Source organism: Prosopis cineraria, unplaced genomic scaffold, assembly GCF_029017545.1.
Source record: "Prosopis cineraria cultivar Desert tree isolate PC_DT_omini unplaced genomic scaffold, ASM2901754v1 PC5, whole genome shotgun sequence".
Classification (NCBI taxonomy): Eukaryota; Viridiplantae; Streptophyta; class Magnoliopsida; order Fabales; family Fabaceae; genus Prosopis; species Prosopis cineraria.
In genome coordinates, this window is record NW_026555336.1 from 34,689,131 (window position 1) to 34,708,452 (window position 19,322).

Here is a 19,322-nt window from a genome sequence, read left to right on the forward strand (position 1 = left end):
ATTACTGTAAATAATTTTTGTTGAATTATGCTTCCTCCGTTTTATAATATATATGTATATATACACTCTCTTTATTTAAAAAGATAAGGTATTTTTAACTGAATTTCACCTCCAATAGAATGATTATCTATTTTTAAACTAACTGTATCTTTTCATATTTATCCCTATTAAATGCTTTACAATAAACATAAAATCACTATCAATAAGAAAACTTTTAAAAAAAGATAATAATTATATTTCAAAAGATTAAAAATACCTTGCATTTTTTAACGGAGAGAATATATAAAAACAGATTTTAACTATCTTACACAATTTAAAAATAATTAATTCTAACACTTACTCGTCAGACTTTAAAAATTTTAAACTAAAATATTCGTTTCTGAAAAAAATAAATTATGATTTTGTGAAAGGCAATTTTTTTAAAAAATCATAAATATTTCTGAAAAATTGTTCTGTTTACATATAAAAAACAAATCACGTGAAAGTTTTCTTTATATATAACACTTCACACTTGGAGGAATGTCGGAGACGGGAATACCGAATTATCATTTTTTCATTTTAAAAATTAATTTTAATTTGCTTTTTACTTCAAAATGAATAATTTTTATTTTATTAAAAATAAAAAATATTTTTTAATCGAGCTTATTAAATACTCAAATTATCAATTTCTTGTTCTAAAAATTAATTTAACCTACTTTGTACTTTAAAATTACTTATTTTCATTTTATAAAAATATAAAATATATTTTTTAGAATATTTAAATGATGTAGAAGACTTAAACTTTTTAAAAAAAAAACATGTGTGGGTCTTAAAATTTAAAAATCAACATTAAAATATATTTTAAATATTATTTTGTGATATTTTGAAGATTGAAAATAATAAAAATATTACAATATATATTTTTAATTTTTTACAAAAATTCTATAATAACGTGATGAAATATATGGTATCTTAATAGAAATTATCTAAAACTTAAAAATTATTTAACATTTAATATCCTTATATGTTTTTAAAATGCAAAATCTTTTTTATTTAGTCCTTTTCCTAAATGTTAAAAATGCATTATCTCATCAAGCCCAATCCTGAAATTTTTTGAGCTTACCAGAGTTAGCCAATTGAGCATGGCCAAATTTCAAGCTCTAAAATATAATTTTCATTTTAGGTTAAATATTCTTATACCTTAGTCCTTCAATATAATTCTCACTTAATTTATAATAACATTTAATTAATGGATAATAAAAATTTTAATTCTTCAAGTTTGTCTTATTATTATTTTAGTTCTTAAAGTTTAATTTTTATAAAATTTAATCCTTTAAATTTGCATTGGTTATAATTTTTTTTTATTGTTTAAAGATAAAGTGATACTATTAAAATCTACTAATTAGTAGGCGATTGGTTCAATTGGTTGAGAAAGTTAAACTAACTTATCATAAAATCTTAAATTTGAATAATAAAATATATAGTCACATTAAATAAATATATTAAAGATATTCATGATATATTTAGCAAGTTTTTTAGGATATTAGCCAATATAATTTAAAAAAAATCTGTTCACATGGATTATGATTGGTTCCTGCTTGTTTCGCTTGTTTGGCTAGGGGGAAAATAAGATGATGATGAGATCCCTTTTAATTTCATGCTCGTTTTTCTTTAAAAAAGAATAGTGTTACAATTTTTCTTTATCTGAATCTTGTTTTAGATGTGTTGGTATTTGATAGCCATCACTTTATTTATTATATAATCTCTTATATTATTTATTTTATATGTTTTGTGAATGTATATTTTTTTTAGAAAAATTGGGAAAATTACTCCAAAATCCCCTACAATAATTGTAATTATCCTAAAATCCCACAAATTACATAAATGCTTGTGAGATCGATGAGACTTAGCTATAATTAAATTTTTCATGAAACGATAAAATTGTCCACGTGAGGTCTCCCAGGACCAGCTTCAGCATTTCTCGTTCATCCCCGAGGACCCCGACCATTCTCGTCGGTGGTTACTCAATTATCACTGAACTCGCCATGACCCTGAAATCAATAGAAAGAACGATATGTTCCCTGCCAGAAAATCCACTCCCAATCTCAAGCCCCTGTTTCACTCCAATCAAATCAAACCCATCTGCAATTAGTATACATAATCTAGCCAAACGAATTCAATGTCTGGTTGGTACTAACTTCTTCCTGTCCCACTTCCCTCTCTCGCACCTTTTCGGCTCTGTAGCCCAATCTCTCGAAAGCTTTGCCCTAATCACAATCGTAAGGATGCGCTTGAGATGGTGCTTGAGGTCTTAATCCTTGAAGAAATTTTTACTTTCCAATGAAGTCACGGTGGCCGTCGACAACTCCATTACTCCATTATAACTCTGAAACCCATCCACTTGCTGCCGAGAACTGTTCACACTGCCCATCTTGCTCAAATCATTATTCGAGAAATTTTCAACCTTAAATCCTTCAAATGCATTTGAAGTACTGCCGTTAGTGTTTATCACTGAGTTTTGAACTGGATATATAGCTGGTCTTGTGGGAAGAAACAAGGGTCGCATTCATATGGGTATGAAGGGAGATGATCATCAAGGGAAAATCTTCTGCCTAGTTTATTAAACAAATATATTAGGGTATGGTCTCTTAGGGTATGGTCACTAAAGCCAAAGATAAAGGTGGTCTTAGCATCAAAGACCTTGACCTGCAAAATTTAACTTTCATTATGAAAATTTGTTTAGGTCTTCTATGTTACCAGAATGAACCTTGGGTCAATGACTTCATGCTAAGTACGATTGCAGACATGGGACCATCCCTACTATTAAAAAGAAAGCTATCTCTCAACTCTGGCAAGGCATCACTACTACTTGGGATAAATTTTGGCTGGGTATTGGCAAAAAGTTGCAGAGTAGCCTCAACGCTAAATTCTAGTGGGACCAATGGTCCCTCTTGACAAGCCCTTGGCTTAGTACCTCATTCGAAATTGGGATAGGGTTGACAATCAAGCCATTGTTAGGGACTTCGTCCTTGCAAATGGTTCCTGAAATGTTCATGCTTGGCATAATATTCTCCCACATTTGGTGCTTTAAAAACTTATGCATTTCAAGCCACCTAATAGCAATGAAATTGATTGCTTTTACTAAAGACTAGCTTTAGATTGCAATTTCAGCATCAAATCTACTTACAATTTCATCAAGAAGCAACAACATCATACTCTCGATCCTGTTAAGGGAAAAATCTAGAAATGCCCTGTTTCTGAAAGGGTGAAACACTTCATGTGGCTTGTCTACCATGAGAGGCTACCTACTAACTCCCTTAAAGCCAAGAGAGGAATCTCTAATAGTTACCTATGCCCATTTAACTATGACAGTGAGGAGAGTATCACTCATATTTTAAGAGACTATTCTTATGCAAGGGAGGTTTGGAGTGCTCTAATTTTAGCTAACCATTATTCAAATTTTTTCTCTGGAAATTTATAGGTTTGGCTTAAATGGAATGTCCAAAATGATTGAGGTAGGAGAATATGTAGTAGATGGCCTTGGATCAAGACTTTCACCACTGTCTACTGGATTCTTTAAAAAAATTGATGCAGCAAATTATTTGAACATAGACACATCATGTCTCTACCAGGGACCAGTATAAACATGACAGTATAAACATGACATCTTCCCTATCACACACCACGATACAGCCTCTTTATGGGTTCCCCTCCTGAAGGTAAAACTCATGTAGATGTGGATGGCTCCTCAGTTAATAATCATGCAGCCCGTAGAGGCATAGTATGGGATAGCTATGGTGAATGGGTGCTTGGTTTTTAGAAAGCACTCAAACCTCTATCAAGTCTTGAAGCTGAGTTATGCATTACTCGAACAGGTCTAGAAGTTTGAAACTTAAAGGTCTCATTAACTAGCAACTTTTCACAGATTCACTTGACGCTTATAATTTGTTGTTTCGAGACTCAAGTACAGACCAGCCCCTGCGCAACGACATCATTGCCATTTATGAAATCATCTTTAAAGATAGAGAAGTGGAGATTTTCCATACCAATCACAACAACATCCAGTGTGCAAATACTCTTCCAAAGGCACGAACGATGTGGGTTTTAAAATAAAATTAGTCCATGTTATTCCTCTTAACTACCATAGGCACGTTATAAAGGCTAGTTAACTTTTCTGTTTGTTAGTTTTCTTCCAAGCTTTGCTTGCCATGTATTAGAAAAAAAAATTGATAATGATAATTTTATCAATCTACATCCATTCTTAATTAGTACAAAGTCTAGAGATTTTGAACTTGAGATGACATCCAGGAGCTCAAAGAACCCATAACTAGAAGATACCAAAACAAGAACAATGACTACTACTGCAAAGTATAGATTTTACATCCTCAATGTACATCACTTCTTATAAAAGTGACATAAAAAATAAGCGGTGATAATTTTGTAAATAAGTGTTAAATATATAAAATTATTCACATTCCCTTTTTTTTTAAAAAAAAAAGAAGCGACGTGGTAAGTTATTCACGTCACTTTTTTTAAAAAAGGGGATGTGGATTATAGAAAATAAATTATTTTAAATTATTAACTTTGAACATTTTTCATGTCACTTTTTTAAAAAAGTGACATAGATAACTTTCCACGTTGCTTTTTTTAAAAAAAAAGGACGTGAATTATAAAAAATAAATTATTTAAATTATTAATTTTTAGATATTTTTTTATGTCGCTTTTTTTAAAAAGCAACGTAAATTGTAAAAAATAAATTATTTTAAAATATTAATTTCTTGACATTTTTAGCGTCACTTTTTTTTAAAATTTCAGTCAGCTTTTTTTAAATCAAATCTAGCTCCTCCCTCGCTCCATCATTCTGTATTTTAAAATCTAAATTCGATGGCAACACGTTTCTCTTCTCCTTCCCACTGTAGATCTCGCCTCTCCTCCACATTACAAGTCTCTCTTTTCTTTCCCACAACATTGAGATATACAACTAACAAACTGAATAAAGACCCAAGGCTAGCATTTAACGACAGATAACTTTTTCTTCTCCTTGTCTCCTCCTCTTTCTGCCATTTGAAGGATAGCTTCGAGACCCACGATCAAGATTCATAGCTTCTCCTTCTCTTCCCCCTGAGCTAGCGAGCAATATTTGGTTAGTATTATTTTCACCTACAAAGTCTTTTTCTTTGTAGATATTTCTGACATCTATTTGAGCATTTTTCATTATTTTTTGTTATTTCATCAATTTTGGTATAGTTTTAGTTTTCTTTTATTTTGCTTTTAAGTCTATGAAATCTATAGTTAGTTAAAATGATGAAATAAAAATAACAGATATTTAAATTTAAATTATTTTAATATTTGTTTCAAGATAAACTGTGTCCATAAATCACGTCGCATTTTGTGAAAAAAAGACCGGATTCTCCAATAACCATGTCCTTTTTTACAAAAAGCGACTTGTTTTTTTAAAAAAATGTTCCTTACAAAGTGATGTGGATAAGTTAACTTGTTGCTCGGATTTATGTTCCCTATTGCAAGGACGTGAAATACTTTAAAAAAGCAACGTAAAAAGGGTTTTTTTTTATATTTTTATTCGTAGTGGGCGAGACATACAAGAAGCCAACGAGATTGCAGATTCTAGAGCCTAATGATGAGCAACAAGCTACACAACAAGAGAATCCCACGACCTTTACAAATGAAAGAGAAGCAAATGGAACAGATACCTTGAGCCTTGAAACACAACCTCCACAAGCGACAATGGCAATGAGCATAGACATCGTTAGCAACAACGACAATGAGAGGTTGGATGCAACAATTGGTGTTTGAAGGGGAGACACAACAAAAACAAAGCAGCAGGTAAGTGAGGCGAGAGGGCTATGAGAGATAAATCTAATATAAAAAATATTAAATGCCCCTACTCACTTCAAAGTAAGTATTGAAAAACTCCACTAATGAGCTTCTACTGAGTCAAGCATTCCCTTAAAATTCTTATGAATGTTTTTGGGAAAATTAGGTTTTTTCTTATAATTTTAATTTAGTTATGAGTTAGTCCCTAAACTTTGACTAGTTGTAATTCCATTCCTAAAAATTTAATTCAGTTATAACTCAATCTCTAAATTTTGACTCTAGCAACTCAGCCTTTATATATCTAATCTTTTAAATGTTGGTCCCAATATCTTAAAAAAAGATTATAATTATTTGTTAAAATTTATTACTAGTATTTTAAATTACTAAATTCTTTTAATCTTTATAAATATTAAAATTTTAAAATATTTTTTATTTTTATAATTTTATTTTTAAAATATAGACTGGTATTTAAATGGTTGAAATTATAAAGATTAAGTTACAATTGAGTTAAAACTATAAGGATTGAGTTATAATGAGTGAAAATTTAAAAATTGAATTACAACTAAATCAAAATTACAGGGATCAAATAATTATTTTTTCAATGTTTTTTCACCCAAACAAGATTTTTCATCTTGTAATCGGCTCCAAAAAAAAAATGTGGTCAGAAGTCACTAAAAGCGCGTTCAAGAGCAATCCAAACATAACCTAGAAAGTTATTTCGAATGAATATAGGCAAATGCGACTAAACTTTCTATTTAATTGTAAGATTATCTTTGTGATATTTTAACAATCACTTTGCGCACTTATCTCTCTACGGTTTCTTCTCATTATGGTTTTTCCCCCTTCCATAGTTGTTTTTAACACTTACAATGAGATTATCCTATAAAACTAACAAAATATTCTTTGAAAAATCACTCTAAAGTCCCACTAATTGAATAAATGCCTGTGAAGTTTCAGGGACTTAGTTGCAATTAACCTCCTCCTCATGTTATGCTGATTGAGATTCTGAGACCAAAGAAAGTCTCTACTAATCTTTTCTACTTCATGAAGGATGCATTTGGGTAGAAGAGAGGTCTCCATAAGGTGAGAAGGGATAGCAATGTTGAGGTATTTGGCTTTCCAAGTAGAGAGCTTCTTTCTAACTTTGTGAATGATCAGGGCAAAGGTAAGCTCGATCACCTTAGAATGAAAGAGGGGAACCCTAGGATATTTCTTAAGGTTAAAAGTAAGGCCAATGCCCAGATGCTAACTAAGATCACGAGCTTGATTGAAGTGGACATTTCAAGAGGAGAACATTTTAGACTTACCAAGCTTAATCCTATGTCTTGAAGTTTTGTAAAGGAGAGCATAACCTGCTTGACAAGCTCAATTTGTTCCATGGAAGCCTCAATAAAAAGAATGAAGTCGTCAGCGAAGAATAGGTGAGAAATGAATGGGCCATGAGTAGTGAAACTAAGAGGGTGTGCATGATAATGCTAGCAAAAAAGCTAGAGAGTCCAATTATTATTATTTTTAAGCTTAATCAATCAATATTCTAAAACCAATTCAACATGTGTAGATGAATGTTAGCTATTTTCCTTAAAAATATCAATTTATGTATTTGAATATTTTATAATTTTTCATTTCATTTATTGTTCTTAAAATCTAAATTTTAATATTTTTTTTCTAAAAGTAACAAATTAGTTAATATATATATATTAATTTATGTCTTTTTTATCATAATATATATATATAAATAGGCTTTTAATCAATTCATCTAAATAAATTTTAATTTATCCAACTGACTTAAAAAAATATACAAATATAAATCTTATTACAACCACAAGCTTTTCTCCTAATCTTAATTTGTTAATGTCAATTGAGTGTAACCTCTGTCGCAGATTTTTTTTAATTTAAACATGCATTCAATCAAATCTCAATACTTGATTGCTTTCTTTTTAATTTAAACATGCATTCAATCAAATCTCAATACTTGATTGCTTTCTCACTTCATCGTTTATTTAAATAAAATTTGTTTTAATTATATTCAAGATAAATCTAAGAGTGGCTTGTGAGCTCCCCCATAAGTGGGAGATGCTTCCCTAAAATATATACAATTTATAATAAAATGCATTATTTATAAATTGTAAATAAAAATATTTCAAATTCCACACAATGTGTTTTTAAAAACTGCTTCCATCAAATAGTCCAGTGGCTTCGGAAGGACCGTTAATGTCCCATTAACAAAGAAAGAAACTGCTTATTAATTGTTATGACATCCCAAAAGCAGCACCTTTGAAAACGAGTTCCATTACTTTGCAGAAGCAGCAGCTTTCCACTTCATCTTAAGAGCCTTTGCAAACTCTATGAGTTTCTCAGTCTCAGGAATCAACCCCTTCACGTTAGGATCAGATGAGAATCTCTCTGCCCATTTCACCAAACCTGGATGCTTCGCTTCAACCAATATCTTCCTTCCACTCATCGTCTCTATCACACTCAACCAACACATCAAGCTCCCTAACGTAATATCCACCAACCCAATCTCACCCCCTCCATAAAACCCCTTTCCTTCTCTGCAGTGTTTCTGCAACTCACCTTCCATTGTCACAAGCGCATCTTCCACATCCTCCAAGTATGGCTTCCTCCCTTCTTCATCTTCTGCACGTACAACGCTTACCATGGCCACAAAAAACTATCCCCAGCAAACTTCATTAGTGTCAGCCAAAGGGGAATTATAAAAGTAAGATAAACAAAGATCAGGAGAGAAATTAAGCAATACCTTGTCATCGATGTAGGCAGCCCAGAAACGAGCCATGGCTCGATCGTAAGCATCTGCTGATAAGATGGAGGGACCAGAGTTCCAAACCTCGTCTATGTATTCGACAATGACTCTAGATTCACAGATGGGTTTGTCTCCGTGAAGGAGGACTGGGATTTTCTTGTGTACAGGATTTGACTGCAGAAGAAGCTGGCTTTTTGGGTTCAAGGTCGCTTCAACGTTTTCATATTCCAGAGATTTGATGTTGAGCGCGATCCTAACCCTCAACACAAATGGACTGAACCAACCACCGAGAAGCTTCAGGTCAGTGTTTGCCATGAGTAACCAGTATAATCTGGGAGGGAGAAAGGCCACGGGATGCCGTGCAGTGTATGTAGGAAAAAGTATCAAGCGTGACTCGTCAACTTTAATAGGTACACCTGTGGCTATAATTCACCGAGCCACCCAGCGGAACAGACAAGGGCCCAGAACCGGGCTGAAATTATTAGTTGTCTATTTCGCAATTTGCATTTGTCCCTGCCACTTCCGGATTTGATTCAAGATATCGTATCTACTGCATTCTTTTTCAAAAATGACAAAAGATGGAAAGAAAAAAAAAGAAAGAAATTAAAAGGAGTCGAACATGAAAAGCAGTACTTGGGGCCCGAAATTTACAATATATTAAATATTTTTTATTTTTTAAAATAAAAAATATGTAAATTATAAAAATTTTAATAAAAAACAATTCAAATTTACTATAAATGGTCCACATTTAATATTACGGATTGACTTTTTACATATATTCTAAACAATATAGATTTAATATTAAAATTTTTTATAACTTTAATAAATTAAATGTGAATCATCCATACTAAAGCCCTGTTTATTGAAGATTAAAAATAAATAATTTTTAGATAGTTTAAAGATTTTGTCAAAAAGATATTTATTTTGTAGATATTTTATAAAAAGCAGATATTTTTTTTATATTTGGTTACAGTAATAAAAATTAATTATTAGTTAATTATTTTTAAATTTTATGCCTCATTCCTTGATTTATGATTTATGCAAAATGATTTATTATTTTATTATTTTAAAAATTTATGATATCTTTGTATATTTCACTTATTTAAAACACACACTTTCATCTATCTCATTATATTATTTTTAAAAGTCACTCAAAGTCACCCCTTAAAATAATCATACATTTTCTTTTTTTTATATTTCGATTACTTTTAAGAGTTTAAACAAATATTATATAAATTTATAAAATAAATTTTCTTTTTCAAAAATAAGTATATTTTTTATAAAATAAGTTAAAATAAATGAGCTCTAAACCTGGATTGTCTAGATAGGGAATATATTTATTAAAATTTTTTATTTTACAAAATATAAAATATAAAATATAAAATCTAAAATCTAAATTATTCGGGCGAGTTGCAAGGAAATGGCGCGTATCATACCTTCCATATATACCATTTCAAGTGACTGCCACTGACGGCTCAGCTCAAACTTAATCAATTTACATAATCTATAACCTTATCCAGTGTCTTCTGTTGAAAGGAGCTCTTCCAAGGTTCATATTATTCATCCAAATGCTTTAACGAGAATTGTAGCAAGGATAATTCACAGTTCCCTATAATGTTGTGTACAGCTTCCATATAGCCTAAAAAATATCAGAAAATGACCTCAGAAAAATGATCGAGTTTCACTCCGATTTTAAATTTCAAGCAATGGAAGTGTTTTGAAAAGTACATTGCAGAGATATGTTATTTCTTCAAATGACAGCAAGACAGCCATTGCAATCGATTTGACTCTGAAATCATCTAGAATCAAATCCAAAGCACTTACTCATGCAAATTCCTGCTACAAAGGACAGTACATGGCCCAAAAGAGAGAAGACAATCCAAGCAAACTTGTAAGAAACATGTAGAACAATAGAGCATCATTTTAGTGAAACATACAACAATAGAAAGATAATTTACACCAGCATGCAATCACGCTCGAAAACTCTACTTCTCGGCAATTACAGCTCTCTATTTGATCTGAAGGGACTTGGAAAGCTCTACGAGTTTATCAGTTTCAGGTCCTTCACAGCAGGATCAGCAGAAAATTTCTCAGCTCATTCCACCAAAGACGGAGCTTCTGCCTGAACAAGAAACTTTCTTCCATATAAAGTTTATACAACACTAAGCCAACCCAGGTGGCTTCCAAAAGCAATGTCCAGGAATCCAATCTGGTCTCCACCAAAAAAGGATTTTCCCTTGCTAATTTTCCCAAACGTATCCTCCATCCTCCCAACCACTTCATCCATTGTCTCATTGTATGGTTTTCTTGCTTCCTCATCTTTAGCAATCAGAATGCTTTTCATCGCCACTATCACAATTACGGCTCGTTTGGTAGTATGGAATTGGGGTGAAGGAAGTGGAAGTGGAACCGGAACCCATTTTTTCAGACGTTTGGTACGCAAGATCTCGGTTCCTGAAGGAACCCAGTTCCACCAAAATCGATGAAACCGAGTTCCATCACACCTCCTATGAAACTGGGTTCCATCAGACCCCTCTTCCATCTTTATCCTCTCCAACCTTCTCTCCTCTGCCTCACAATGACCCTTCCAACCTTATCTCTTCCTCCTCAAGGAGACCTGCCTCCTTCCAACTTCCCTTATCGATCGTCATCCTGAACAAGTGACACCAGCGAAGCCGCCGCATCAGATTGCTCCTCCAGAGAACTTGTGTAAAGAGTCGCCACCTTCTCCCATATGAGATACAGATTCGGTTCATTTGCTGTGATCGAAGGAAGACCCAGATACTGATTGCGATCCTCCACCGGAGCAAACATGTAAAAGAGCCAGGGCACGTCGCCGATTGAGTTCTGAAGCTGGGTAGACATCTTACGAAAGGCGGCGGCGAGTATGATGGTGAACACACTCTTCACCAAGCCATTAGCGGCATTTGAGAATCAAGGAGTGGGCTTTGGCGAGGCCCTGTTCAGTTTCCTCGGTTTCTTCCCCTTTGGTTTCTATGGCATCTAGTTCGATTTCTTCCTCTTCACCGGTGGCTGGTTGTGTTGCGCCAGCGGCATGACTGTTTAGGGTGGTGAATAGGGATTTTCCGTTAAAAGGCATTTAAATATTTTCACATAATAAATTAATATATTAATTAAAAATATATCTCATTTTCATCATCTCACCAAACATACTTTTAAATTCAATTTTACTTCTAACTTCACTTTAAATTTTACTTTTAACTTCACTCTAAATTTTATCAAAAAACTCTTCTATTATATAAAGAGAAACAGTTCTCATTTAGGAAGGAAGAGATTAAACTCAAGAAACTCAAGAACCCAAAAAGCATGGTCAGAAATGGATGGAAAATACCCAATTTTTTTTCTCGAAAAGTTAAACTCTATTGTTGGAAAGGAAAGTGCCTTGTCGTCGATGTTAGCAGTGCAGAATCGAGCGATTGAACGATCATAAGCATCAAAGGGGAGGATGGAAGGGCTAGAGGACTAAGCCTCATTGATGTATTCGACAATGATAAGGGATTCATAGATGGGTTTGCCATGGTGGATAAGAACTGGAATTAGGGCGTCGACTGGATTGGACTGAAGAAGAAGATCCCTCTTGGGTTCCCTGTGCTCTTTAGAGTATTCGTATTCAAAAGCTTTGATATTAAGAGCAATCTTTATCCTCATTGTAAAAAGGCTCGACCATCTGCCCAGAAGATTTAGCTCACTCTCCGCCATCAGATCGCTCTCCCGGAAGCAATCTTGAGAATAGAGATTGCTACACACACACACAATGAGGTGATTAATTCTATCTTATGCGGCGAGAGTCATAAACAATGGCTCTTCTCATTAGAAAATGGTCGCCACTATCGATAAGATTAAATATTTGCTTTATTACTTATATGGTCTATATGTCTGATTAAATGAATAAGGGCCATTTGCTTGAAAAAGAATGAAATGAATTAAAATAGATAAATATAAAAATATAATTATTAAGGTGTGGATTGTGGAAGGGAAATAAATGGTCCTTGATTATTAAGAATAAAGGTAATTTAGTTTATATTTTTAGAATTATAATTTATAAGATTTGTGATGAGTGCAATGATTCTTACATTTATAGACCTAACTTCAGTGCTCATTACATTGTGCTCATCAATATCATGAGATTTGAACTATTCAAATTTTAATGTGAATGGTTTAGATTTAAAGTATTATTTTATTTTATATTTATTAAAATTGGACTGTGTAAATTATATCTAGATAGTTAATATATGACAATTATAAAAATTTTAATATTAAATTGGACCTTAAAATTAAATCTATACCAGGTTACAAAAAATTTATTAATTTTTTAATAAATTTTTAAAATGTTATTTTAATAAATATAAAAATAAAATAATAGAGTAATACTTTAAATATGAATCACTTAAATCAAAATCTAAATAATTCGAATTTCATCAGAATGATAAGCACACCAAAGCCCTACTTTTAGGGTGTGGTATTAAATTTTATCATGAATGATGATTGAGTAATTTAACTTATTTTCATTTTTTTAAATCTATTCATACATGTGAATAGAGTAAGAAAGCTCACAACTATGCTGATTCAGTTGTTCCTTAGATTCGTTGTAAAGACACTATCATTGATAACACGGTAAGAACATCATTCGCTCTATTGGAAAGCTCTTTGGTCAAGTCATCAGGGTCAACTATAATACGGACTTTGGTGATCATGGGAAGTTTGCTAGACTTGCAGTTGCTATCGACCTTACTAAGCTACTCACCTCCAAGATATAAGTAGACAGTGAAGTCATCTACATTGAGTATGAAGGTTTGCCAGCAATTTGTTTTCACTGTGGCCGTTATGGTCACCTTGAAGACTAGTGCCTAGAAAAAGGGATAACTCCAACGGAGCAACCACCAGAGGCTATCAATGAACCACCACCAGACAAGCGTACGCCACTAAGTTTAGGTCGTGGATGCAAGCACCAACACGATTCAGGCACAGGTATGATAAAGCAAGGAAAAAGGAAAATCAAATTGGTGGAAAGAGCATTGCAACGTCTTCAAGGTTTAGTGTGCTGCATGATGTTGTGGAATTGGACAACCCAAGATAGAAAGAATATGAGAATGTCATACCTACTACATATGGTGGTGCAACCAAGATCTCAAAGCCTACTGTCAAGGAACTGAAAAGCACTAAAAAGGTGAAAACAGAGCTAAAGCAAAAGGACAATTCCTAAGAGCACCTAATAAGGAATGCATTTTTCATACTGATAGCTATAAGGCCATGCAAGCTAATACAACATTGGACAAGGCCTACCACAAAGCTATAGTCATCCAAGATGATCAAATTCCCCTACGCCAGCAGCCCCAAAGCACCTCAGCAGTAGGCCACTTTTTAACCCCTTTTGCCCAACCATCATCTACTGATCACGTCACACCTCAACCAAAGCCACCAGACCTTAATAATGGAAAGCGTGGATTCAAGCTATCTTTTAGGCTCCAAATACATAATCCTAGAGATAAGCCCAGTAATGGTGTTGCAGGACTATCAATTTGAACTCTGAAAGAGGTAGCTCATAGGATGCACGAGGAAGTTGTTGGAAATGCTAAAGATGAGGCTATAGCTATGTTGATTGAAGGTAGGGCTGCACAAAAGACTGGACGGCACTGGACTTCACCCTAACCCGAAGTCCGGTCTCTTTCATGAAAAAGACTGGGTTAGGCAACCCGTAGTCCAGTCTTGTCCAGTAATAACCCGAAGATTAACAGGACCGGACTTGGTCCATAGGACTGGGAGACTGGTCCTGTCAGTCCAGTACTCACTTAGCTTTTTTTCCCTCTTTTTATTCTATGAGAGGCAATAATCCATTCCAACATAATAAACTCAATTAAGATAGTAAAAATACTTATAATAATAATAAATCCATAATAATTTCTAACAATAAGAAAAAAAATTTTTTGTTATAGTCTAAATTATTTAAATTTATAAACTTTAATAAAAACAGTACTCAAAAAATTCAACAACACTATATTACAATAACAATTTAGAAACAAACTTAATAAATCTTTATGCAATCATCTCCTTAGCATCAATTACACTTTAAACATTTGTCAAAAATAAATTAATTATAATTATAATAAAAAAAATTAATAGGACTGGACTGGACCAAGTGGTCCGGATGCCTGGTCTCTTGTCCAGTCCAACCCGAAAAAATAGTCTGGTCTTTTTAGTCCTTTTGGTCCTGAAGGACCAGTGACTATACAGACCGAACAAGACTGAGACCATCTCGGGTTGGACTGGACCAGACAGGACTGGGAGACTTTTGCACAGCCCTAATTGAAGGGGTAGACTTTTGCTCAACGCCAGAGCATTAATTCATATGTCAATAATTACTTGGAATTGTCAAGGAGCCTCAAATAAAAGGTTTTCATATATTGTTAAGTCTTTTGTTTCTAATTTTAAACCTAAAATTTTTGTTATTGTATAGCCATGAATTTCTAGAGTAAAAGCTAATAAAGTTATTAAAAAGATTAGGCTTCCTAACTCACATAAGGTTAAGGCCTCAAGATTCTCAAGAGGCATTTGGATCTTTTAGACATAGAATGTTGATATCAAAATCATTGCTAATCACTTCCAATTTGTTCACATGGAAGTCTCTTATCCTGCTACAAATAGAAGTTTCATGTTCTTAGTTATTTATGGTAGCCCTTAAGCTCGCTGGCGTAAACTCCTTTGGAAGCATCTCTCTGTATTTGCCCCTTAACACAATTGCCCATGGGTTTTAGTAGGTGACTTTAATGCTATTTTGTCAAATGATGAAAGGAAAGAGGGTTCTGGACGCAATCTTATGGGCTATGGTTTATTTTGATCTTTTTTAAATCAGTGTGGGCTAATGGACTTGGGCTTTAATGGCCTAAAATTTACTTGGAGGCATGGTACTCTTCTAGTGCGACTTGATCAGGCTTTGGGCAACCAAACTTGGATTAACTCTTTTACCTCTTGCATAATTAATCATCTCCCAAAAGTTCTTCCTGATCACCGTCCCATTTTGGTCAACTTGGGCTCTCCAAAACATTTCTCCCTGATAGATAAGCCCTTTAAATTTCTGGCCTCTTAGATTCAAACCTTGTCAAGCGATCTTGGGTTGACACTGCAAGTATCAAGGATAACATAAAGGCCTTCACTACTAATGCTAAGTATTGAAATGCGTTCGTTCTTGGCAACATTGGCAACAAGAAATACGGCTTACTCTTTAGAATTTTGGGCATTCAAAAGAAACTAGAAATCCCCCCATTCTTTACTTTTTTGCACTATCTGGAACAAGAATTGAGAGAGGAATATGAAGAGGTTTGCTTCCAAGAGGAACTCCTATAGTTCTAAATATCTTTTACCAATTGGTTCTATCTTGGTGATCAAAATACCTCTTTTTTTCATACAAAAGCCCTCATTCACCGTCAAAGAAATCATATTTCCCGACTTCATTCAGATCAAGGAGCTTGGATTTCTAATAAATAGCAACTTTCACACATGGCAACAAATTATTTCAAGAACCTTTATGCTTTGAGCGACGTGGCTTTCATTTCTTTTCCTCATTCAAGTATGTTTCCTCAAATACCAAACCATACTTATATAAACTTAGAAAAAATGGTTACCATGGAAGAAGTCAAACAAGCTCTTTTTGGAATGAAGCCATTGAAATCCCCTGGTATTAATGGACTTCATGCTTTATTTTTTTCAAAGCCAATGGGATATTGTGGGTCATAGTCTCTTCAATTTGGTCAAGGATCTGTGGCTGGGTGGAAATTTAGATCTTGCTTTAAATCATACTTTGATTGCCTTGATTCCTAAAATAAATCAATGGAAGTCTATTCAGGAATTTAGACCCATTAGCTTGTACACTGTTGTTTACAAAGTTGTCACCAAGGTGATTGCCAATCGCCTATAGCCCCTCTTGCCTAATATTATCCAACCTCAACAAACAAGCTTTATCCCTGGAAGAAGTATTATTGATAATATAGTAATTTCACAAGAAGTGATGAACTCCATGAGGAAGACAAAAATAAAAATGGGGTGGATGGCAATTAAGGTAGACTTAGAAAAAGCCTTTAACGAGTTAAGATAGGACTTGATTGAAGACACTCTGAGAGATGCTAAGTTACCCCCTTCTTTGATTAATCTTATTATGAAATATCTTACCACTTCTACAATGCAAGTGTTGTGGAATGGCAAACCCTTCCCCCCTTTTCACCAATGAGAGGTATTAGGCAAGGGGACCCATTATCACCATACATCTTTGTCTTGTGCATGGAAAGGCTCTCTCAAGCTACTGTTGTTAAAGTAGCAAATAAGAATTGGCATCCCATTAAATTGGGTTACAAAGGTGTTCCTCTCTCTCTCATCTTTTTTTTTACAGATGACCTTATACTCTTTAGAGACACTTTTGAAACCCAAGTTAATGCTATTAAGCGAGTGTTACATCAATTTAGCCTCTCCTCTGGTCGTATTGTAAATCAAGCCAAAACCTAAGTCTATTTCTCAAGAAACACCTCTACTGCCACTTGTGCTTTTGTTTGTCAATCCTTGGATTTTCAAAGTGTTGAGTCCCTTGGTCGCTATCTTGGTGTACCTTTAATTAATGGCAGGGTCAGCTCTCAAACCTACAACTACATTCTCAAAAGGCTCAACGAAAAACTAGCCAGATGGAAGAGAAAATCTCTTTCCCTAGCTGGCCATATAACTCTTGCCAAGTTTGTCCTTACCTCTATCGCCCTCTACACTATACAAAGTACCATGCTTCCAATTACTTGTTGCAACCAAATTAAGTCCGTCAATTCATATGGGGTCATTCAACTAATCATCATGGCATCAATTTGGTTAAATGGCAGGATCTTTGTCAACCCTTTAAAAATGGAGGATGTGGGATTTTATCCCTTGAAGCAAAAAATAGAGCATTCCTCTCAAAATTGGCCTACAAGATTGTTGCAGAACCAGATCTTTTCCAGGTTTGAGTACTACGAAGCAAATATCAGCTTCAAGGCAATGTCTTAAAAGATGTAAACATAAATAAATGCCCTCATTTTCTTAAAAATATTGCAAAAATTTGGCAAGACACAATGATGCATGTTAAGTGGAAACCAGGTAATGGTAAGTCTATAAGATTTTGGTCTGATTATTGGGTTGGCAATACTGGACCATTAAAAAATATATAATATGTTGAAATAGACAGACAAAGTCTTTCAAAGTCTATCTCGAAATTTAGGGATAATGAGGGGAGGTGGAAGTGGCATTTTTTTGCTTATCTTCTTCCTGATAGCATTCCACATCAGATTGCCAATATCCATATCAGTCAAGATGATTTTGAGAGCCCTTTATATTTTTAGAACCTCACAAGTGAGGGAGATTTTACTGTCAAATCAACTTATGAGGCCTCACAATCCCTTAACTAGAATAGTCAAAGCAATACTTGGTTTAGAGTTTGGAAGCTACCAATGGCCCAAAAGGTGAGAACCTTTATTTGGTTAATGCTTAAACGGAGATTACTTACCAACTCAAAAAGAGCTCGCACAAAATTTACTCAACATGTATAATGCTCCCTTTGTAATGGCCCACTTAAAGATATTAATCACTCTCTTAAAGAATGTCATTTTGCTGCATCAGTCTAGAAGAAAATTCTTCCCTTGGATATGTGTATTGATTTCTATGGGAAGACTATCAACTCTTGGTTCATTAATTGCCTACACAATCCTTGTCTTGATATATCCCGGAAGATTGGCATTAGTATTACTTGCTAGAAGCTATGGGAAATCCGGAACTGGCACATCTTTACTAAGGAGAATTTTTTGGAAAATGATGTGCTTTCACATATTAGAATTGTTGTCAATCATTTCTTAGGCTCTTTTTTTTACTATCACCACTTTGCTATAATGTGTTAATTTATCTCACGCTTTGATTGCAATTTTGTACAGTTTTCACTTAAATTAATGAATTTCCCTTTTATTAAAAAAAAGACACTATCACTGATTTTAGTTAAAGGGAAAATTATACTGAAATCTCACCAAAAAAAACTATTATAAGATTAATTGATAACTAAATTAAATTATATTAATAATATAATTAATTATTAATGTAATTTAGTTCAGTTATCAATAAATTTTATAATAATTAATTTTTTATACGAGACTTAATTATTTTGGTCTTTTGCATGCGAAATTGCAAACTCAACATCCAACCTTACATTCGTTTTTTAAAATATTCTTAATTCTTAATTGTTTCTTTATTCTTTTTGTTTGGTCAAGTTAAAATAATAATTACAGTAAATGATTTTATTGAACTCATGTAAAATATTCTTGTCTGTAAAAATAAATTGTGATTCAATGAAAGACAATTTGTGGAAGGCTTCATATATGTTTATTAAAAATTACTGTTTTATCTATAAAAAAATAAGAAATCACGTGGAAGTTTTATTTATATATAGAGAGAGCGGAGGAACATACTACTATGGAATTAATATAAGACGGGATTAAAAATTTTTGCTCTTATTAAAAAAATGTTACTTATAATTTTAATTTTAAAATTGCCAAAAAAATATTTAATTTTCTAATTTTACCTTTCTTTGTATTTAATGATCAAAATAAATTTTTATTTAGGAATTCAAATGACAATAAATAAATAATAGGTAAGCCTGAAAGAACATTAATTACTCCAACTTTATCTTATATTTGTGACCAAAAAATTCTTTTAAACTTTGCCTTATGTTAAT

General features: G+C 33.2%; 1 protein-coding gene and 1 pseudogene across 1 annotated transcript; both read right to left on the bottom strand.

Moving 5' to 3' along the window:
- Positions 1–7,891: 7,891 nt before the first annotated feature.
- On the bottom strand, positions 7,892–8,958 carry LOC129311762 (glutathione S-transferase U17-like). Its single transcript, XM_054954214.1, has 2 exons — positions 8,573–8,958; positions 7,892–8,485 (listed from the first exon to the last, which is right to left on the bottom strand). Exons 1-2 carry the CDS (start codon positions 8,888–8,890, stop codon positions 8,105–8,107), a joined length of 699 nt encoding a protein of 232 aa, XP_054810189.1. The 5' UTR covers positions 8,891–8,958; the 3' UTR covers positions 7,892–8,104.
- A 1,330-nt stretch (positions 8,959–10,288) lies between these two features.
- Positions 10,289–12,295, bottom strand: LOC129311763 (glutathione S-transferase U18-like; annotated as a pseudogene).
- Positions 12,296–19,322: the final 7,027 nt, after the last annotated feature.